The sequence below is a fragment of the Saimiri boliviensis genome, chromosome 1 (genome assembly GCF_048565385.1).
Source record: "Saimiri boliviensis isolate mSaiBol1 chromosome 1, mSaiBol1.pri, whole genome shotgun sequence".
Taxonomy (NCBI): Eukaryota; Metazoa; Chordata; class Mammalia; order Primates; family Cebidae; genus Saimiri; species Saimiri boliviensis.
This window is the reverse complement of record NC_133449.1, coordinates 83,287,244-83,311,129: the sequence shown is the minus strand read 5'-3', so window position 1 is coordinate 83,311,129 and position 23,886 is coordinate 83,287,244. Positions and strand designations below refer to the sequence as shown.

The 23,886-nt window shown below is 44.3% G+C and overlaps 1 protein-coding gene across 6 annotated transcripts in view; it reads left to right on the top strand.

The window, feature by feature from the left end:
• The window catches only part of SPTBN1 (spectrin beta, non-erythrocytic 1), a 218,642-nt gene that overhangs the window by 82,100 nt on the left and 112,656 nt on the right, over positions 1-23,886 (top strand). Inside the window, exon 1 of one of the 6 annotated variants that reach the window (XM_010333601.3) lies at positions 18,015-18,583. The exons of 4 other annotated variants lie outside the window; for them this stretch is intronic. In XM_010333601.3, coding sequence (XP_010331903.1) covers positions 18,475-18,583 — 109 coding nt within the window. In that variant the 5' untranslated portion in view covers positions 18,015-18,474. Of the gene's footprint in view, positions 1-18,014; positions 18,584-23,886 lie in introns of those variants that run through there. One more of the 6 variants, XM_003922733.4, reaches the window with a different exon arrangement.

The window sequence follows — 23,886 nt, the reverse complement described above, 5'->3', positions numbered from 1 at the left end:
TCTATTAGCACGTTCCTTACTCACATGTAACTTCTTTTGGGGAAATAGACAATGTGTATATAACAAGCAATGAATTTATATAAAAGTGTGATACTTCCTGAAAACCAGAATCTTAACGTGTCCATCCTCTGGTTGAGAAATACATCCATTTTCTACAATTCTTACTTCTTCTGTATTTTTATTAGTTAATTTTCAAGGGAATTTGCTGAGCTCTGAATTTTGACCTCTTTGCTACAAGCCTGTGAATTTTCAGAACTCTCAGATAATGACATAATTGTGTGATGAGTACCTGTTACCGGGTGAGGCCGATAAGAATTTTGCCATTCAGGTTTAAATTTCTGCAGATGCCTTAGATTTCTTGAACATGTATGTGAAGTTGCTTTATTAATCACAAGATTTTATCTTTAGGCATCTTAAGAAACAGATGGACTGAACTTGGAGATGCTGGGTCATGTGCAGGTTCTCAGCCCTTCCCTGTTTATCTATTGATTCACTGTAAGTTTGCAAGAAACCCATATTCTTCTCACTGCCTCCACTCTGAGCTCCATCCCTGGCCAGGAGCCCTCTTGCCTATGTGGTTCACAATAACCTTTCCTCTTCAAGAAACTTCCTTGACCCTTGCTATTCTGTACCCCATGTTCTCTGTGTCTTATTAGTGTTATGTGTGTACTCAGGTGGGTGTATCCATAGTCTTCCTCCAGCTGATTACTAAATTATGTGAAGACAGTGACAGCGGTAAAATTTGTATCCCCATTCCCTACAGCACCTCTGCTTAGTAAGTCTGAACACACCTCTGCTTTTTCTTGAGTGTTTGTCAAACTGAAGAACTCAATCATGGTCAGAGCTATTATCACTTCGTCTGGAAAAAATTTCCTTCTAATTTTTGTGATACCTATTAAAGAGTTCTGTGTGTTTAATAATTTTACATTAAAGTGCATTATAAAATAATGTATTAGATTGTACATTACAATGCATTCATTGCAAAAAAATGTTCAAACACTACAGAAGTGGACAATAAATTTTTCTCCTTCCCCAAACCCTTCCCCATCCCTCTCCTTAAAGATAATTCCTTTTAAACATTTGATGTGTGCCTTTTGAGATATTTTCCGTATACTTTCTTTTTTGAGACAGTGTTTTGTTCTGCCACCCAGGCTGGAGTGCAGTGGTGTGATTTTGGCTCCTTGCAACCTCCACCTTCCAGACTCAGGCCATCCTCCCACCTCAGCCTCACAAGTAGCTGGGACTACAGGCACACGCTACCATGCCCAGCTAATTTTTATATTTGTTTGGTGGAGACAAAGTTTTGCCACATTGTCTAGGCTGGTCTTGAACTCCTGGGCTCAAGAAATCAGCCCACCTTGGCTTCCCAGAGTGCTGAGAAGACAGGTGTGAGCCGCTGTGTGTGGCTTCTGTGTACATTTTTGAAAACATCATGGGCTGAATGTTTGTGCCCCCCCCACTCAAATTCATATGATGAAATCTTAACCCTCAACATGAGGATGTTAGGAGGTGGGGTCTTTGGAGGACAATTAGGTCATGAAAGTGAAGCCCTCATAAATGGGGCCTTATAAAGTAGACACAGGAAATGATCTTTCTCTTCCCCATTTGAGACTACAAGAGGATGGCTGTCTATAAACCAGGAAGAGGTCCTTCACCAAGAACCCGCCCATTCTGGCTCTCTGACTCCCATCCTCCAGAACTGTGAGAGAGAAATGGTTGTTGGTTAAGCTTGCAGTCTGTGCTACCAATCTATTCTGTTTTAGCAGTCTGAACTAAGACAAATTTTTCTTTTCTGGTAACAAACAGAGAAGTAATACCAGCTGGTTGTTAGAATCCTCGAGTTTAATCTTTCTCCTACCAGAGTATTTGTCTTAGATTTTCATTCTGGCAGTATCTGTACAATGCTAACCTGCTACAGTATTACCTTAGTAGAGATGGTTTGGGAAATTTAAGGCACTGTTTGCTAGCCTAGTAGAAGACGTTACACAATGACTCAGAGGTCTTTTATTTACTGTGGGATTGGCCCCTGCCTCCTTTTGTGCTCCAGATATTTCATTTTAGGGTGTTTACCCTTTTTGGTCAGAATTAAGGCTGATTTCTTTAGTTTTTTGTTCCTTCCATAGGTCACTGGGATGTTTCTGGACCTCTTCCACGTTCCATATTCCTTGGATATCAGGGGCCCTCAGTAGAGGGCATCTCTAAAGAAACTCTCTCCCCCAAGGTTGACCTGCAGTTTGCCTGTGTTTTTCTCTGTCATCATTAGCCTGGAGTGGATGTTAGCAGTTGGAGTTTGAGAATTTCATGGTTAATTTTTCCAAACGTTGGCCATAATTTTCCTGGAGTACAGTATTGTGACAAGGACATGGAGTATTAGGTGACTGTAGTGACCAAGCAAGATAGGAATGGAATGTTAAAATTGTAGTACCTAGGATACCTCTATTTTGCTACAACAGCCAAAGGCCATTCATCTTTCCCTCACTCTAGAGCGAAGTGGAGGAGGATGTTGTCGTCATTTTAACTGATGTGTAATTTAAGCCTTTTTTTTTCCTGTAGTTAACAACAACGAAAACAATCTAGTAACTTCCTAAATCCATGGAACTAGCAGTATGTTATTTAGCCAGTGTGGCCCTCTGGTTATATGTCCCCTTTTTCTCTAGCCGGGGACATATACTTGACAGTTCCATGGATTGACAGCCCCAGAGCAGTTTCATATGCTGATTTTGGAGAAGTAAGCTTACAAACCAAATCCATTAGCCCCGTTATATGTCTCTACTGTGAACATACACACTTTTATACCTAGGACTGCAGGAGATTCGTGTGTGCTTCCAGCGTTCGCCCTGGGCCCCTACACGCACTGTCCATGGAATTATACTCATTGTCTCCAAGCATTGGAAGGAAGGCCAGTGTTAGTATGGATGCTTGTAAATAATGTAGAGGTATTCAAGACCGCCTTGAGAAATACAGGATGGAGGGGAGGCAAGGCTGGAGGATGCACTTGATACGAATGTGAAACCTGAAACCCCTCACACTGAATTAACAGGTGTGCCTGTGCAGCTTTCTTTGTGCGTTCATTTAATCAGCTGTTATCTTCAGGCATGCCCACATGTGGATTTTTTTTTTTTTAACTCCCTCACATTCAGGGAGCCACTTTAATTGACACAGGCAAGAGAGTTATTGTCTGAACTGAATTTTATGATGGGGGATGATGTTTCTACGTTTTAAAAAATCAAATAAGGCCAGGCGCGGTGGCTCAAGCCTGTAATCCCAGCACTTTGGGAGGCCGAGGCGGGTGGATCACGAGGTCAAGAGATCGAGACCATCCTGGTCAACATGGTGGAACCCCGTCTCTACAAAAAATACAAAAAATTAGCTGGGCATGGTGGCTCGTGCCTGTAATCCCAGCTACTCAGGAGGCTGAGGCAGGAGAATTGCCTGAACCCAGGAGGCGGAGGTTGCGGTGAGCCGAGATCGCGCCATTGCACTCCAGCCTGGGTAACAAGAGCGAAACTCCGTCTCAAAAAAAAAAAAAAAAAAACCCAAATAGAGGACGTCAAAGTACTCATGGAGATGTAACCCAAACTGTTGGATTAGACTCCCTAGGAGTGCTCACCAAGGGAATGGGAAAGGGATGAGGAAGGAAGAGGAATTTGGTCTGGGTTCTGTGAAGCCTCCAAATATTGGATGCTTGGGATAGATGAGGGTTTTCAAGTATTTTGGTCACAAATCTGCAGGGCAGGCCACTTCTTAGAATGTTGTCCCCGTCTATTGTGTGCCCTCTAGTTTTTAGGATTATGTTTTTCTTAGCTCATATTTGTCCGTATTCTGTCCAGCCTTTGGACACTGTACAGGCCCTGAGGCTCTGTCTGAATGTACTTTGGAAGCCTTCCCATGGCCGGAGCACCTGAGTGTTCCTGGGTTTGGATTCAGCTATCCAGGACTGTCCATCTCAGGCTGATTCTGAGGAAGAATGGATGACTTCAGAGGCCTGGAGTCCCACATGAGGTCCCTGCTCTGCTGCCTACTAGCTATGCAGTGGTTGGCAAGTGACTCCTTTAGGATGAGGATAACATCCACCATATGGAATTGTTGTGGGAACTTAAAATAATGTGGTAGATGCCTAGCTCGGTGTCTGCACACAGTGGGCATGCATGTGAAGTGTTAATTATCACATTTCATCATGGAAATAAATCTTTTGAAGGAAGGGCTTCTGTTTCCTCCCTGCAAGGAGGCCTTCCATATTGAGAAATATTGCATTAATGCAAGGGAAGATGAGGAGAAGCCAAGGAGGAGGCAGGAACATTCAAAGGGCACATGTTCTGACGACTCTGGGGACCTGTGGCTTTGTTTGCTATGAAGTTTCGAGGGCATTTGTGACACTCAGTCCTTCTGGGAGACAGGAAAAGCACTGAAAAAGACTTTTTTTTTTTTAATTTAAAAAATTAATATGGTCTTTGCCTTTTATCTTCTCTCACTGTTTTGGATTTGCACTCAGTGCACATTAAAGTGACCCTGTATAATCCTAAACATTTAGTGAGAGAATGATTTAATGGAAAAGTAAAATAAAAATAGTTTAGGCTTATGATGAATTGGTCCCCCTCCCACCCCAAAAACAAATGACTGAGGTTGGAGGGAGAGACGGATGGGAGTGGGAGATGCATGTTCTTTGGAGGGAGAGGGACATGGTCAATGTAGAAAAATCCAAGTCAAACAGGCTGCTCTTACCGGAAGAAGGTTGGTCCTTCATGGGGGTTATTTATCTTTAGTGCTGTGTTCCCTATTGTTGAAACAGCTGTAGTTTGGTATCAGGGGATAATAAAGAAGAAATATTACTAGATTTCCAGGAGGATTATTTATAATACGTAAAATGTGTATATCACTTTCATCTTGGAGAACATTATAGAACATTACTATAATATTAATAGAAGTCTTTGGAAAGCATTATCCCCCATGTTACAGATTTCAGTCTGAGATTTTCTGAATCAGGTTGTTGTTTACCCTAGCTCTAGTGGTAATATAAATCAGAGGCTTCTGGGTTCCAGGGCAGTAATTGAAAGCTTCTGATGCCTATCTTTGACCTGCCTTTTCCAACCTTCTTGGAAATTGCCTTCCTTCACATAAGTATTTGTAGGGCTCTGAATACCATTTAGTTCATGGGGGCGAAAATCTGTACCTCTCCCTACAATTACTCCATATTAGAAAATTGTGAGTAAGACTTTGAGATACTTCCAGTATCTCATTTGTGATGTCAGTGGTGATTGAACTTACTAAACCTTTTTCCATAGAGCCAGACCTTGCCTATATTTAACAAGAAGGTTTAGAGTTGACAATCAGATATTTTACAGGGTAATTTTTGTTTGTTTGTTTCTAACTGTCAAGCAAAAGAGATATATGACCAATTAAAAATGTCAAACATTTATTTGTACTAAATACTACACCAAAAAGATACGGCAATATGATAAGGTACAGAGATACAAAATATGTCCTAGGTAGGATTTTTGGTAGGTTATACAAACTAACTTGAACAAAGTTTTTGAAAAAGAGCAAATTTTATTTAAGGAAGGGTGAAGTTATGTAAGCAAAGGTACCCAGAGACCCCACTAAGTGATAGATACTAGCTGAATGCTTTATTTAACATGCCTTCTATTTCATTGCTAACCTACTGTTAGAAAAAGCTGGCAGATGGACATTAAAATCTAGGAAAAGTATTTTTAGGTAACAAAGCTTTTTGAAGGCATGTACAAAAATGGATTCAGATGGTGGTGGGTGGGGGGCATTTTCAGTACTGTTACTGCAGTCGGGAACTCTGGGAGCCCACTGGGTTTTGCTAGCTCGACTTTAGAGAAATCATCCAGCCTCTCTGTCTCAGTGTCCTTATCTGTAAAGAAGGGGATGGGCTGGATGGATTCTAAGGGCCCTCAGACCTCTAAGATTGTGTGTATGCTCTTAGGGAGTTAGCATGCTAACAGGCTGTTGTTACCAAGGTAGGTTTTGGCGTCTTTTCCTGGTGGTTTCTGTGTACACAGTGAGACACAGTGTGTGCTGGTATAGGGATGATAGCAACCTTTGTCCTTCTCCAGGAAATAATACCCTGTGACTCTGACTCAAGTCCTGGTCTCATGTTAATTTTTTGTTAATGTTTTATGTTTGATGAGTCAGAAATGCAGGCTTTTGTAGAGTGTTATTAACAAGAACTAGTGTAACTGATTATAATCACTACAAATTACAGACCTCTTTCCTGTGTAATGATTTTTGCCATTTGCCCTTCCATGATCTCTAATAGGCCAACTACAAGGACAGTTTTTTGATCAGTAAGAACCTTGGTCTTGCTTCATAAGCCCTTATTATGGCAAAATTATCCATAACAGCAAACTACGTAGGTACCCACATTGACAGGATATCAGTATTCTTTAGCTGGTTGGGCAAGTCTAAGTGTTGCAGGCTAGTTGATGATGGGGGTATCACAAAACCTTCAGAGTAAGAAAAGCTTGTCTGACATCTGTTAAAGTGATCTGTATACACGTAGGCTTTCTCCTGTACATGTGCCATGTGCACACTCCTAAGTTGTGTAAATGTGTACCTGCCTGCTTGAATATGATGCGTTGGTACTGTTTCTAAACTACCAATGTATTTTCCTTGTTTCAAGGACTCAGTCTCAAACATGCTGACTGAAAAATAAAGGTTTTGTACAATTTCGTGAAGGTTGGGCTTGTCGAGATCATGAGGTCTGACTCTAGTGACAACTCTGGGGGAAATGGATAAACTGATAAACTCTATGGCACTGCACACAAATGTGAGGCTGGGAGGCAGTAACTAATTTATGAGGGCTTTTGTTGTAAAAATGAGAGTTGGCAAGATTCCCAGTAAATATCTTTTCCTAAGGGTGGAAGATAGGACTGGAGAGATCATTGTATTGGTTGACAGCATTTGAGAATGTTTGGTTCCAGCTTCAGCATCACAGACAGGTAACATGTGACATTAGATCTTCTCTTTCTTCCCTGCCCAGTGGTGCATTCCTTGTCTTTCTGAAGTATTTTTTTAATTCATTTTTCATTGTGGTGAAAAACACATAGCATAAGGTTTACCATGTTAACCATTTTTAAGTGTGACTTCAGTAGTGTTAACTATGTTTATGTTGTGCAATCAGATCTCTATAGACCCTTTTTATTTTGAAAAACTGAAACTCTACACGTATTAAACAATAACTCACCATGTTCCCCTTCTCTCAGCTCCTGGCAACCACCATTCTACTTTCTCTTTCCATGAGTTTAACTACTGTAGATAATGCCTGTAAGTGGAATTATATAGTACTTGTTTTTTTCTAACTGGCTCAAGCTTCATCCATTTTGTAGCATATGACAGAATTTTCTTCTTTTTAAATAATATTCTATTATGTGTATTATAAACATTCTATTATAAACATTTTGTTTATCCATTCATCCATGGACATTAGAGTTGTTTTCACCTCTTGCTATCGTGAATGATAATGCAGTGAACATAGGAATGCAAGTATCTCTTTGATATCCTGCTTTCAGTTCTTTTGGATATATATCCAGAAGAGGGATGGCTGGACCATATGGTAGTTATATTTTTAATGTTGTTGCAGAACCTCCATACTATTTCCCACAGTGGCTGCACCATTTACAATCCTATCAACAGCATACAAGGGTTCCAGTTTCTCCAAATCCTTTACTGAAGCTTTTAGAATGTTATCAAAATAAGGCATAATGGAAAAAAGGCACGAACATGGTCTCAAATTGTATTTTTCTTGGTAGATGGCAATTAAAAGGGTAATGGTGATAAAAATAGTAATGAAAAGAGGAGTGGAGAGGTTGTTACAGGTGAACTTGGCAGGTATTAGAAAAGAGCTTAGTCTTTCTCTTCTCTCACTTCATTCTTCACCTGTCATTAAAATTCTAGTTGTGACAAATAAATCCATTTATCAGGTATTTTTAAAAAATGCCTCCTGAGTAGGCTATTCCCTCAGGATACCACAAGAATAATAAAGGAAAGGTCAAAGGATTTTTAAACCACAAAGTTTGCTGAGGCCAATTCTGTGTATGGTTCTACACTGCACTGGAAGGATGAGGTGGAATCTGTGCTTGTACCACATCCTGGGCTATCATTCTTTCTGAGCTGGTGCAAGTTGGACATCAGAGAACATAAAAAGACATCACTCCTCTAGCACTCAGGACAGGCCTATTGGCTCCACCTTTGTGTTGGATGCTGGAAGGCAGTGGGGAAAGGACATCAAGATGAGTTTTCCCTAATTCCAAGCCCCGGGCCCACTTCATTGACTGGCATGAGAAATGCATGCCATTTCCTTTGTCCATAGCTTCCTCTACCTTCAGATTTGCTCTGGAAATGGCAGCAGGAATTCAGAAGGTCTCCTTTCTAATCGTCGGCGTGCCAGTAGCTTGCTTTATAACTCTGGGCACATAGCTCTGTGCCTCATTTTTTCATTTTTCTTACTATAAATGAGATCGTTGGCATAGACAGAGGAATTTTTAAAAGGAACTTCTGACACCTGTTAGGACTTTTAGCTATCATCTTCTAACTGTGAAGGATTGAAGTATGGATGAGGGGGTGTTACCTAGGCTGGCATAGGCTCTGTGATTATGGTGCTGCCTCTCTCACAGAGCCCTTCCTTTCATCAGCGTTGAGGTTTCAGAAATGGAGAAATCATTTTGAACTGTTCCTTGAAGATACTGGGCTGGGGGCATGGGGTGAAGGTTCTGTAAGACTTGCATTTGGCCGGGCCTGGTGGCTCCTGCCAGCACTTAGGAGGCTGAGGTGGGTGGATCACCTGAGGTCAGAAGTTCGAGACCAGCCTGGCCAACGTGGTAAAACTCTGTCTCTACTAAAAATACAAAAATTAGCCAGGTGTGGTGGCGCACATCTGTAATCCCAGCTACTTGGGAAGCTGAGGCAGGAGAATCGCTTGAACCTGGGAGGCAGAGATTGCAGTGAACCTAGATTGCATCATTGCACTCTAGCCTGGGCAAGAAGAGCGAAGCTCTGTCTCAAAAAAAAAAAAGAAAGAAAGAAAGAAAGACTTGGATCTGTTCTAAAACAGCTTATAATATTTTCCGAGAGCATTATGTCCTCCATGCTGCAGCATTATGACAGGATTTCTTTGCTTATAAGTAAGATTCTATTGTATGTATATGCCAGTTTTTAGAGATTTTCTATTTCAAATCCTTTGGTTTTAGGGAAAACATTGGAAAAGCTCATGGTCACATAGCCAGGCAGTGTTAAAAGCTGAGAATGGAGTGTGCTCTTCACTTCTTTTGAGTCTGTGTCTGGTGCACTTTCCATTATTTTAATTAAGCAGATAAGACTGCTACACAAGAAGAGATAAGCAATGGTCTCAGAGTGTATGATACGTGCTGGACGAGGGAGGCTGACAGTGCTGGTGTAGGGTTTCTGAGAAGGAGCCATTATCCCAGCTGGGTAATCTGGGAACCCTTCCTAGAGGAGGGAAGGCTTTTAGTTGGGCTTGAAGGATGAATGGACTTGGGACTAAGAGGTGAGGAGAGTATCAAGAGCCGAGGCATGGAAAGCTCAAGACAGGAGGTGGCGAACTGATCAGTTTGGCTGGAGCAGAGGGGACAGTTAGAAGGAAGAGATGAGGACAGACACTTATTGAGCATCTGCCTTGTGTTGGGCACAGTATCTGGTCTTTGCCTGTGCCATCTCAGCAGCCTGAGCATGGGAGTGCCATCCTGGTCATGCACTTGTTTGAGGATATCACTTTCTTCCCACCGTTTGGGACTTAACCTTCCTTACAGTAAAAGTCAGGTGTATTTTGATCCTGCCAGAAATTGCCTGGCTTAAAATGGGGAGATAAAGAAAAGAGGGAAAGATGTTTTATGGTGTCTGTAAAGAAGGTCACAGAGATAGCTATAGTATTTAATTGTTTTACAGTAAGTCTGGAGCCTGCCTCCTACTTTCTAGGCAGCTGGCGGGCCTTGGTGCTCCTGAGTGGCTGGGCTGCCCATGAATTATTCAGGGCCTGTGCCCAGTGAGTGGCTGCCTAGCAAAGTCCTATGGCAGGGAGGCTGTGCTATCTCAGTGAGAGATCACCAAAAGCTCAGGTGCCGAGGAGGAAGAAATGACTGCACCCTTAAAATATTTCACATTTTATCATGCCAGGGCTGCACACGTTGTTCCATATCCCTGCAACTGGGTAATCAGGACCTGTTTTTCAAGGAGCAAGAAACACACTCCACGCCCCCAATTACACTACCTACACTCTCACGTTAGAATGGCACACATCAGCAGAGATTTGGTTAGAAGCAGCGTTAACAGTGTACAGATGAGACAGAATAGGAACAGAGAATGTTTGTGCAGAAGAAATCCTGCTCTGCTCTGATATTTTCTCAGCCAAGTAGGGAAATGTAGTTGTTGTTTAATTTAGAATGGTACTTAACTATCAATAACTGTTACTGTCACTAACCTGTCATTTGTTACGTTACACCCTTGTGTTCGTGTATGCATGTGTCCTAGTGTGTCTGATTTCTTCAGCTAGGTTGAAAGTCCCTGCAGAGACTTCTCACCATGTCATTGGGTCCCTCCAATAGTCTGTGCCCAAGGACGGGGATGACAACCTGTCGGATGAGTTGACTTTGGCTCTCTGTAGAGGAGGAGTATGTCTTGACAATGAGATTTGCATCACCCCCCACCTTTTTCTTTTCTCGTTCCCTCTCCAGGTGTCTGCCCTACCTGCCCCTTTCTTATTTTGTTTTCTTTTTCTTTCTTTCTTTCTTTTTTTTTTGCAATGGAGTCTTGCTCTGTCGCCCAGGTTGGAGTGCAATGGCGCCGTCTCAGCTCACTGCACCCTCTACCTCCCGGGTTCAAGCTATTCTCCTGCCATAGCCTCCTGAGTAGCTGGAAGTACAGGTGCCCTCTACCACACCCGGCAAATTTTTGTATTTTTAATAGAGATGGGGTTTCGCTATGTTGGCCAGGCTGGTCTCAAACTCCTGACCTCGTGATCCACCCGCCTCAACCTCCCAAAGTGCTAGGATTACCGGCATAAGCCACTGCACCCAGCTGACCTACCTGCCCTTTTCTCCTCACAGCTCCTGGAAAAGGTAACATGGTTGTGAATATGTGAATATACCTGAGGGCAGGGCCCAGAGGCCTATTTTCACAAAGAATAGATTTGTATTTATTCCTTACCCATTTCTTTGCCACAAGCTGTGCTACCCAGGGAACAGTATCTTCTCACTGCCCCATATCCCTGCCTTGTAAAACTCTGGCCTGATGGCTCTGAACACCTGTGTGTGTCAGCTGTTTTCCTTGATGTTGGAGGTGAAAAGCAGAACTGAGAACTCTGGGCAAGAGCAGGCTTGGCCCCAACTGCATTCCTCAGATGTTGTTTTCCTTTAAGTCACTCTACCTGCAGCAGAGGAGCCCAGCCGTGGCTCTGGCTGCTGTTACATTCATAGGCATGGCAACACCTGTTTGTTAAAGCATGGCGGGTGGGAGGACTCTGGACCGGGGAATTCTTTTGTCTGTGCAGGGAAGCTTTGCATGTGTAGATAATAGACACGATAAGAATGCAGGGATAAGGTCTGAAGGGGGTAGAAGATTCAGCAAACTACATTCCTTCCCCCAGGACCTTGGGTGCTTGTTCGGAGTATAACTTGCCGTTTTAGTCCCTCTCAGAGTGATTTCAGGTGTTTTGTATTCAGGTCTGATATGACCAGTTAGGCAAGAATCAGGGAAAGGATATGAACTCCAGCTTGACCCTGGTATTTCAGATTCAGCTGTATACTTAGATGGTTTTATGGGTGCAGGGGGAGATGGGGGGCAGGTGTAAGGAGAGGAAGAAAGAACCATCCATATCCTTCAAGGAATAGAGGTAGTAACTGCTGTGGATAGAAAAATATCTTTTGTCTTCGCTTTAATTTTACTTCTAGTTATTGTGAGTCCTGAAGTACCAAATCTGATAGCCCTACCTCAAAGAAACATTGGCTTTATTAAAACATAGGAATTCTATAACTTTTTTCATAGTAAGTATTGTGTTCTGGGTATCTCTGAGGTATCACTGCTATAAAATGTGATTCTGAGTATGCCTTTCCCAGTACATAATGGGCTGAGTTAAAGAGAAGGGATTGGACTGTGTTAGTGCATCCCAGATGGAGGACTGGTCCTGCCACTGAGAAACACCCTTGTCCAAAAATCCAGAGGGGTGGCCACCCTGGTTCCCAGCCTGAGGTCTGATTCCACATGAAACCTGCAACATCGTGCAGCTGGTAGCTTCCTTGTTAGTAAGAGATGGCCAAAGGTGGGATAGGATTAAGTTTTGAAATTTCTACTATGAGGAGTTTAAAGCCTAGCAATTATAGCCATGAGGATTGTACTATAAGGGTATCTTTGTAGACGTTTATCTCACTTAATTTATAAAGCAGCTCTATGAAGTTGGTCCCATTATTATGCCAACTTCTCAGGCACAGAGAATCAAGGTTAGAAAGCAGCAGAGCCAGCTTCTTTGGTCCCAGATCTGCTTTTAAGCACCTTTTCTTCTGTAGCTTCACATGTCCAAGCCCTGACTCAAATGCTTCCATGGGCAGTACTCTGCAATTTGGGGGATGGTCTCACCCATGGTTTTCTAAGAATAGTGTAAGTTGTGAGGGGAGGGAAAGTGCTCCTGACTGCTTCCAGCTGCCCAGGCCATGGGCCTTGAGTGAGAGGTGACACTGGAGAGAAAGGAAACATTCTAAGGAAGTGGCAGGCAGGTAGCAATGGCATTGAAATACCAGTGCCAAATGTGCTAGGCCAGCAGGGCTTTTGAAAATGGTTCTTTTTGGGGGAAAAGAAGACGTCATATAATTGCTTCTGTCTTCTGGTTTTGGCTGGATCATGGTGGTATGCTTGATGAGTTGCTTGAGTTTTCTGGTAAGTGGGGACATTTCCATTGAAAAAGGGCGAGGTTTTTAACAGAGGCAGGTTTTAGGGAGAAAAGAAAGTAGCAACTAGTAGTTAGGGAGTGGGAGGCTCTTTGGGCATTAGACAGTGGAGAGAAGAATGATCTCAGTTAAGGATTCAGGAGTGGGAGAGGTGGGCAAGAGGCTCCTGGAAGGGAGTGGGTGGGCTAGAGAGGTAAGACAAAAATAGAACTAGAGAGATGAGACAGAAAGATAATATAAACCAGTGCCTGGTGTAGCATAAATGCAGTGGTTTAGAGCTGCTTCTCTATGTGGCCACACTAGTGGAAGAGGATTATTTTAGCATTTGTTTGATTTCCTATAAAGAAATGCTCAGGAGAAGTTGGCTGTGGTCATCCAATGCTGAGGGACTCGACAGTGATGAAGGATGGAAGAAAGATGTGGAGATGGCAGTAGACGGCAGCAGAGAATTTGGGAAAACACATCCTGTAGGAAACTGTTGTTTTCTGTCCCTCCCTGTTCCCATGTGCTCAGATTGGTCTTTCAAGTCCCAGGGTTGAATGTGTACAAATCCCATCATATTTTGTCATTTTGGACATCCTCTCCCATACATACTGAGTCTTACTAGTGTCTGGATGTTCAGGAAATGAACATCTAAAGTTTACCCTCTCAAGCCTACTGTAATGCAGGAAAAGTATTCATCTTTCTTTCCCCTCAAGACTGCATAAAGCCTCTTAGAACAAACAGAGGCTTAATCTTACCTTGCCACATGCTAAGTTATACAGAATCTTAGTGTACAGGTCCACGAAGTATAAGTAGAGAAACGAGACCAAACAAGACCTAATAAAACCCGTTGAGAACCACAGAACCCTTCAAGCAGCATGCTCTGTGTGAACTAGCAGAGAATGTGCCTAATCCTGACTCAAACTAAATGTTGTAGAGGTTCGTGTGGAGGCCTGCTTGGGTTTTAGATTAATCTTGATACCACTTACCGAGTTCTGTGATTTTTTTTTTTTTTTTTGCAGAAAAGCTCAGAAACCCACAGCAAGCTGAATATACTCTGAGCACATGAGAGAAACAGCAGAATTGGGAGGATGGGGAGCACGCTGAGCTGGTGGATATGGGGTCCATGTGTTGGCTGTGCCACTCACCAGCTGGGGCCCTGGGCAAGGCACTGTATTTCTGCGAACCTCAGCTACCCCTGGCTTCAAAATGGAGGCACCTGTCCCACATGGTTAGTCACTTAAGAAAATATATGTGGAAGCATTCTGTAAGCTACCAGATGTGATGGTTCTGGTATGGCCATTCAGTTTATGTGGAGATTGATAATTGGGACTGCAGTTAGAATTGGGACCTAAGCAGGGTGAACCCAAATCACTAATACATTTAATACTAAAAATGTCAGTAGGAATTTTTTATGACCATGGATTCCAAACTGTTTGGTTTATAGACAAGGATTGAGAGGCCCAGGAAACATCAGAAACATGATCAAGATTACATAGCTCCTTGGCACTTAGAAGTTAGGGTAAGCCTGAGTCCGTGACTCTGGACTTGAGTCTTTCCATCAGACCACAGTAATTCTGATTTGTTCCACCCATACCTTTGAGCATTTCCCACTGGCCTTTTCCTGCCTGTGCCAACTTAGGGCTGAAACTTGTGCATAGAGGACATGCTCAGTCGGGCCCTTCCTGGGAACCCCTTCCCCTGAGTCCGGTAACCCTCATTCACTAGTCTCATCTTCATAGTTTCTTCCTTGTCCTCCTTTCTCCTCATTTTCTAACTCCCTGTAACCTACCTTTTGCTTTTATTAACCCAGTTGACCTGCTGATTGGCACACCAATTGCCTTTTCTCTGAGTTTTACTTTTTGGTTTGTTTGTTTTGCAGCACTTGAGACCATCTACTCTCTTTCCTCCTTGAAATTCTCTCCTTATATATTCATTCTGCAACTCCCTGGCATCTCCACTTGGTTTTCTTCTTCCTCCCAAACCCAGGCCTTCCCCAGGGCTCATGTTTAGCCCTTTGCCTCTTACTTCTTTTTCTAGATTTAACTCCATAACTATCTCAACTCCCACCTTTGCACCCAGGACTGTATCTTCAGTTTTGAGCTCTAGTTCCACATCCCTGACTGCTCCAGACATGTCATCCAGTGGTGCTGCAGGTAACTCAGATTCCACCTGTCTAAAAGGAAATGTGCAGTCGTCACCTGCACCCCTCTAGCCAGTTCTAAAATGCTCAAGAGTCTTCTTCGTCCCTTTCCTTTGATCCTCCCACATACAGTTAGTTACCAAAGTCCTTTGGATTAACTATTACATCAGCCTATTCTTTTTCATTTGATTGCTCCTTTGACCTGGACTACTGCAGTAACCACCCAATTGACCTTGCTGCCTTCATTTCCTCTCCTTTCTGCCCATTCTTACATAACATTTCCAGATTAATCACCTCTAGAGTCCAGCCCAGACCCTGGACTCCCCTGGCTCAAAAATCTCCAATGGCTCCCAGAACAGGCTTGGTTCTAACTTGCTTTTCCGGGTTTTCCTCCCACCCTGAGGGTTCCTTGTCCTCCAGCCAAACTGCAGCACTTGCTGGTGCTATTTCCTGGGTATTTGTGCTTTTACTGTGCTGCTTGAGAGGAGGCTTCTCCCCTGTTCCAGCCTGTTCATGTCTACCTGTGTTTCAAAGTGTGATCAACTCTGCCAGTCCCTCCTAGAGTTCTTCCCACCTGCCTTCCTCCAAAAGGCAGATGTGTCCTCCTTGTCCTCTGAATTCTTGAGCTGCCCTCCCCGGCCCTCATTGTATTCTTTTGGTACTTTACTATTTGTGTATTTGTCCCATTTCCTTTGGCTAGCAACTCTGCTAGTCGTTTTTGAATCCTCTAAAACAACTGGCAGTGTGCCTTGCACACATTAAATACTGTAAATACAGCCTAGAAAGAAAGAAAAATGAGTACCTCCTCCCCACTGCTGAAACTGGAGGTGGTCAAATGGGTCATCAGGGATCTGTCCTATTCTTCCCTGGCCTCATCACACCAAATAGATTCCCATTTCTTCCATCTTATCCCTGTGGGATTATTACACCCTTCCCCAGTGTCAAAACCTTTTTAATACTTGCATGTATTGATTCTGCCTGATTTGTACCTGAGTGTGGCTATGCTCATCCCAGCTCTACTGCAGTCATACTATATGCAGCCTGGTTAATTAAAAAGTATTTCATGTACTACCCCATACTAGAGGGAGCTGAAAGGGAGATTCTCAATGGTGACTCCCTTTCTTCATTAAGTGGCCCAAAGATTAAAAATCAAACATTATAAGCTGGCAGAGCACTTTGTAATCTCATTTTCTGTGCCGTAGCTGGACACTTAAAGACTTATCACTTCACCAGTAGTATACTTAAGTAGTGGAGAAGGGTTTGTTAAAAAGATCTTCATTGAGATAGTTCCCAATTCGACTTGTAGTCTTGATGTGGTGGTGGGGGGGGGGAGGGGATGGGGGATGCAAAGAGGGGGTGGTGCATTTTGAAGAATATACTCTTAATTTTGAAAGTATGACAATTTTTAGAACATTTTTTAGAACATTTCCACATCATCTCAGTGACCCTGTAGAGGTGGGCATTAATTATTACTCAGTCTGACAGTCGACGTTTAGAAAGAATCCAGGGTTTCTTCTAAGGTCATAGGGTAATTAAGAGGCTTGTCCAGGACTAGAAACTCAGGTCTTGGGAATCCTAGTCAAGTGCTTTTTCCAAGACCAAATGTTTTGTAATCGCTCTGCCTTGCCTCCCATCAGCAGTGTGAATTGACAGCACTAGGGGCCTTAAAAAAAAAGTTCTACATCTTAGATGATGAGAAATGTCTTCTTCTCCTGGTTGGGCCGGGCTTTCCAGAGCCAAAGGATGACATTGTGGAGGTATTAAAAACCTAGTTATGCGGCTGGAAGGAGTGGGCAGTTGTTCAGCGTTGAGCAGTTAGCTAGACTCTGGGTTTGTTTTAACTCTAAGCCTGGCCAGGCTGCAGTTACTTCCTTTACAAGTGCCCTGAGGACTGAGGTGAATTTGGGGTGGGGATCCACCTCTTTACTGAAGATTGGAATCCCCTAGGAATGAAATTGCCTTCTTCAGTGAGTATGGCTGCAGGGCTCCAAACTGAAAATGCCTAAAGTGTCATTTGTTGTCTGCCTATTTTAGTTAGAGGAAAAAGGGGAGGATAGGAGGATGGGGAGAGTAGGGGAGAATTGAGTCAATTATTTCCCAAGAATACATTTTGATCATTCTCTTTTCTAGTAGATTTTTTTATTTTTGGTTGAGATCGGTGGGAGAAGCAGCTGGGAAGTAGAGATTTAAAATTTTGGAGAACCGCAAGTTTAAAGGCCTTGTTTTACAAGGAGGAATTGAGGTCGTTTCTGCTCGCTCACCTCCCCACCGGCTGATCCACAGCCCCAGGTCAGGGATCTCGGCGCTGTTTACCTGTGTACCTTTCTCCCACAATGCCTTGCAAAGCGGTGCTCCCTTACATCTTCCTGGCGTGGAATTCCTGTCACAGGCCCGAGTTATTCCAGGTTCCACCGCCTGAACATCCCCTGACGGCAGCGTAAGTCGGCTGAGACTCCTCACTGAGCCCGAACCTACACCTCCCCTGCTGTGGCCTTGCCCGGCGCCCCGAGAGTGACTTTGTCTGACTTCTTCCCGGTGGCGCGCCGGGCCGCCGCCGCAGCGTCGTTGGCGCCAGTGCATTGGGGCCGCCGCGCGCGCCCAGGTGCGGGCCGCGTTACCTCCGCAGACGCGGGAGAGCGAACGAGCTGCGCGGGCCCAGGACCCTCCCTCTCCCGGTCGTCCGGCGGGCGCGTTCGCCTTTTCGTGTGATAGTCATCGGAGACTTTTCCGTTACAGCAGGCTCAACAAAAGATTGTAATTCCAGCAGCTCTCTTTGGGAAGGCACCACCGCGGCTCGGGCCGGCGGCGAGGCCAGGGCCCGGCCCGGGGGCGGCGGCTGCCGGGCGGCGGGGACGGCCGCGGGCCGTGCGGGGCCGGCAGGGGGCCGCGGGGCCGGCCAGGCTCCCCCGCGCCCCTCCTCGTGGTACGGCCTGCGTTTCCTCTACAATGCTGTTATGCTAATCGGGTGACATCACCGCCCAGCACACGGCGAGTGGCTCCTGATAAAATTACAAACCGGCGGCCGCCGCGGGCAGCCGGGAAGAGGTGTGCGTGCTGCGCCCGCGAGCTCCCGGGCTCGGCAACCGTGGCGTGCTTAGGATTGGCCATATTTAAAAATTCTTTAGTAGAACCTGCGACGCCTCTGTGCTTCTCTCCCTCCTTTCCTCAGTAGTTTATTTCGGGCTTCCAGGCGAGGGCCACGGAAGGAGAGGAAGCTCCAAGGAATTAGATGCCTGTGTGGTAACTCCTTGCCGGGCTAAGGCGGACTCTTCCTGCAGCCGACTACCTATCAGACCACCCGCTGGGCTTGCCGACCGGGATGGGGCTCGCCTGAGGAGCCGAGCGCTGCGGAGGCTGCTGCGTGTTGGATGGGACTGGGAGAGGGCTGGAGCGGGATTTCCAGGGCGCAGTCTGCGGGGTGTTACGCCGGGCATAATGGAATTGCAGAGGACGTCTAGCATCTCCGGGCCGCTGTCGCCGGCGTACACGGGGCAGGTGCCTTACAACTACAACCAGCTGGAAGGCAGATTCAAGCAGCTCCAAGGTAAGCCCTCTCCCAAAGGCCGGGCCTGCCCCGGGGCTGTGCCAACGGAGGTTCTTGGAGGCTTTATTTGTGCCGTATGGTACGTGACCCTCAGGAAGACGGGCGGCCGCACAGCTCGGCCCCAGAGCCTGTGGTTGGCTGCGGGCACCCCATTCATGACTTATACGGGAGGCAGTTGCTCATACTCCACTCCAGTAAAGCCACCATTTGGAGGCCCTCTCTCTCCAGCACCCTTTTGACTCTCTAGGACTGGGTTGTCAGATTCTCGCTGCACACACATTTTCTTTCCTTTTAGCTAACTTTACATCTTTGTAGATCAGTACTCGTAGACTTATTAGTATGCAGCTATTTGATTCCGGGTTGCCTCTGGCTCCCAGCCCCCAGCCTGTTACCTCTGGGAAGCTTTAAAGGTGTAAAGTGCATTGCTCAGACCCAGTCCTGTAGAACAATAGCAAAGGGGAGGAGGGAGTGGTCTTTTTGTTCCTAAGCCTTCGGTAAATTGCAGTTTTTTATTCCGAAGTTTAATTTTAATTTTTCTGATGTATTGTGTTGGGGAAGAGCCTTCCCATCTATTTAGTGGGATGTGTAATTTCTAATGAAAGCCAGTTATTGTCGTTTCAACGCTTTGAGTTGGATTAGTTGGATCAATTACAGGTTTCTTGGAGTCTGTTTAAGGCCCAAATAATTGAATGAGTCCAATATTTTGCTGAGCATATTTTTAGGGAGAGCAGGAGTCTGTGTGTGCACCAGTGTGCTGTGTATTTTACCTGCGGCCCCTGCAGCCCTCAGCTGCCCCTGCCCAGACCGCAGGCCCTGGCCAGCAGCGTCTCAGAACTTATATGTGAAAAAAAGGTTCATATCTGAAAACAGAACTCCTTCCGTTTGGAAGCCCCTGGAATCAGTAGTAGGCTGGGAATGGCTCTAGTACTGTAAAAAAGTAGTATTCGAGGAGTGTGTGTTTCTTATTTTAACTCTTCTCAGTGCTGCAAATGTGGTTCCTGTGAGGAGGAGGAAGGAAGGAAGCAGCTCAGTCCTAGAATGTTTTCATTGGGAAGAGCGGGGAGGATATATTTCATTCATTGGTTTATTTGTCTTGTGAAATAGTTGACAGTAATGACACTTTTCTGGAAAACAAGAGGCAGAACAGGACGTGATTTTAAACATTTGCTGGGCTGTGCCGCATTCCTCTGGTAGTTAGCTCAGAGGAAGCTTCCTTCGCTCTGGGGAACGGTTGTGTCTCTGGTCATTTCTCTTGAGCTCTTCGGCAAATTTGCTTTTTTTAAAACTTAAGCTGGGGGCGCTTGAAAGTAGTAATAGAGGAATTGGGGTAGGGGAGCGTTCAAGATCTGGGTCTGTGTTAGGAGCCCCACGGTTTTCGGGTCTGAGAATCCACTGCGTGCCCCTCTTTCCCCGGCCCGGACTCCCGCTTCATTGTGTCATCCCGCCTAGGGGAAAGCACCCAACCGGGGATCGTCAGCCGAAAACCCAGCACCACTCCTCCGCCAGCCCACGCCTGGTAGTCTCAGAAAAATCCAAAACTAGGAGAAAATAGAAGAAGGTGTGGAGAGGAGTGCACCCCTAGGCCCACCCATAACAAAAGGCTGTTATTCTGAAAGGGCTGAGGAAGGTTGTAAAACTGCTCTCTGAGAAGGGTGGAGCCTACACACAGGAAATGTCTTAATTGTCCTCTCTGGACGATGTAAACTTTAAATTTAAAAAAAAAAATCACCATGTGCCTCTGATATTTTACCTCATACACTGTTTCTCAGAGGAATCCCTTCGATAGGGGTAAACTTCGTGTTTCGTGTTCTGGCTTTAAAAATAATTTTTTTTGTAGTGTGACCCTTGTCTCCTAATTTAGCTCCAGTGACTTTCTTATTTTTAAATATTGTGGTTTAGGAGTTGCACAAGTTTAGTGCTGATATTTCTGTAACAGAAAACCACCTATGTTGAGGAACCTGAGGGTGAATTAACTTTCAAGTATGGTAGACCTCAGGAGAATTACACACATTTGTCAATCCTAGGAGAATTTTGATTAAACACACACACACACACCTTTTTTTAATCCCTACCCCTGGTTTGGTATTTTGTTTGGTATTTTTAGTTCCAGTTATCACATATTTTTGATAACATACAATTTCTATCAGCTAATTTAATTTTCTACATGCCTGCAAGGCTGCCTTTTTTACTCTACAGGGTATAATCTTTCCTAGTACATAATCTCTGAGTATTGGCAAAATGCTCCTCTGAAACTGTATTGAGGTTTTTTTTTTTGGATGGAGTCTTGCCCTTTCTCCAGGCTGGAGTGCAATGTTTTAAGAGACAGGGTCTCACTCTGTTGCCCAGGCTAGAGTGCAGTGGTGATAACTCTGCCATCCTCCCACCTCAGCCTCCCTAGTAGCTGGGACTACACCATGTTTGGCTAATTAAAATTTTGTAGAGACAGAGTCTCACCATGTATCTCAGGCTGGTGTTGAACTCCTGGCCTCAAATAAGCCTTCCGCCTTCACTTCCCAATGTGTGGTGATTACAGGTGTGAGATACCTTGCCAGGCCTGTATTGGATTTTTAATGCCTCCTATATGAATTTATTTATGTAGTGTCTGTACCTGATAGTGCTACGATTATTCTGGAGTTGTTTCTGCATTTTTGCTGGTTTCAAGTTATTTTCCACACTGGGTCCCAAAAATTTCAGGAGGTGTATCATAGAATGAGTTTTGGTGTTCTGGCTAAGGAAAATATGATATTAAAATGAGTCTAGTCTATTTAGATAAAATAGTTTGTAGAGATTTATGGGACAGTAAATAAGTGTGATAAAAAAACACACTTCATTGACTTAAGGCACTGAGATACAAGAGCAATGGCTTTATCACACGAAGGCTTCTGGTATAAGAAGACAAGCCCTTCAACCTCTGATGGCTTCAGCATTCACCACCAACACCAAATGTACACACACACACCGCTTCCTCTTTCTCTTTTTCGGATTTTCATCTGCAAAATTAAGTTATCACTTTTCTCAGAATCAGTTCATGTATCGTATAAAGTTATATTTGGTATTTTTTCTCTATTAAATAAAAGAGGAATGTGGAAATACAACAAAATGCCACCTCCCGTATTTAGAGAACTGTGTAGTAGCAGAGGTGCAGGTTCATGATAACCATCTCCCCACTTAACATCATGCAGCTTGACTCCTCATGAGAGAACACTCACCACGCCACTTTCCCCCTCAGAAACAGTTGCTTGTGCCCATTGTATAAATTAAATTCTAGACTCTAGTTTGGCCTTCAAATTCTCTCTAAAATGGCCTCGCTCTGCTTCTTACTCTAACATATTTCATTCAAACCTTGTAGGCAGGCCTACCGTTCTTTATAAAACCCATCCCTAGGTTCCATGCTTATTTTCTATGTTTTGTCTCCAATGCCCTACTCTTCCATTTCATCTGTAGAAATGCTTGCCTTTTTTTTTGTTGTTTGTTTTGTTTTGTTTTGTTTTTGAGACAGATCACTCTGTCACCCAGGCTGGAGTGCAGTGGCACAATCTCTGCTCATGGCAGCCTCCACCTCCTGAATTCAAATGATTCTCCTGCCTCAGCCTTCTGAGTAGCTGGGACTACAGGCATGCACCACCATGCCCAGCAAATTTTATATTTTGGGATGTTTCACCTTGTTGGTCAGACTGGTCCCGAACTCCTGACCTCAGGATCTGCCTGCCTCGGCCTCCCAAAGTGCTGGGATTACAGGCGTGAGCCACAGCTCCTGGCCAGCCACCACTCCCGAACTTTTTTTTGTTTTTATTTTTATTTATTTATTTTTTGAGACAAGGTCTGCCTATGTTCGCCAGGCTGCAGTGCAGTAGTATGATCCTAGCTCACTGTAACGTCTGCCTTCCAGGCTCAAGTGATCCTCCTACCTCAGTCTTCCTAGTAGCTGGGACTACAGGCGTGTGCCACCAAACCCTGCTATTCTTTTTTTTTTTTTTTTTTTTTTTTTATTTTTTGTAGAGACAGGGTTTTTACCATGTTGCCCCAACTGATCTTGAACTCATGAGCTCAAGTGATTGGCCTGCCTCGGCCTCCCAAAATGCTGGGATCACAGGTGTGAGCTACTACACCCAACCTAGAAATGCTTACTATTTTCAAAGACTGTGCCTGTGTTCCAATTATTCCATAGTTTCTTCTTCCTTGTCACAGTTGGTGGGAAAAAATATTTTGTTGAGTGCGTACCATGTACCAATGAGGGCTTTCTGCATGGTAGTTTGTCTGGTCTTTGTAACATACCTGTGAAGTTTTAGAGATGAGGAGACAGAGGCAAATAACTTGTCCAAGGTCACAGGCATTGTTGAGTTTAGGCTGAACATTGTTGTTCTGTAACGTTCTCCTTTCAGACTTCTAGATGTTCATATTCATATACATATTTTGTTTAAAATTAAAGGGTGACAATGTGAAATGCCCACCCTAACCTGGTTCCCTCTCCTGCCTACCTGCTCCCTGGAGGACTGATTCTATTGGCTCCAGCTATGAGGTTGTAATGAAGACAGGATCTAGTTAAAAAGCATCAAAACGAACTTTTTCTACCTGCTTTGCAGTCAGATCCTGACATTCAGCATCTGATCTTTCTGGAGAAGGTGCATTCTCTAGCTATTCTGGCTCGATGCGTTTGCACCAGGAAGAGGTATGAAGTGCTCTGTCTTCCTTGGGACATAAAGATTAAAGAATTTGAGGCTATGAAATGCATTACTCCCAAATTTATTACATACTGAGAGTTACCTTGTTGAATTTCTTAATTTTTAATATTTCTTAACTCTTAGGAAAAGTGAAGTGCTGATTTTATACATCTGAATCATCAGGAAAATTTATTCTTAAGTTTTTAGTCAATATCTAGTTTGTGGTGATAGCTAAATGTTTGTCTAACTTTTTTTTTTTTTTTTTTTAAAGACGGGGTTTCACCATGTTGGTCGGGCTGGTCTTGAACTCCCGACCTCAGGTAATCGCCTGCCTTGGCCTCCAAAGTGCTTGGGTTACAGGCATGAGCCACCACGCGTGGCCCGTCTAGCTTACTTTCTTTTTTTTCTTTGGAGACGGAGTTTCGCTCTTGTTACCCAGGCTGGAGTGCAATGGCGCGATCTCGGCTCACCACAACCTCCGCTTCCTGGGTTCAAGCAATTCTCCTGCCTCAGCCTCCTGAGTAGCTGGGATTACAGGCACACACCACCATGCCCAGCTAATTTTTTGTATTTTTAGTAGAGACGGGGTTTCACCTTGTTGACGAGGATGGTCTCAATCTCTCGACCTTGTGATCCACCTGC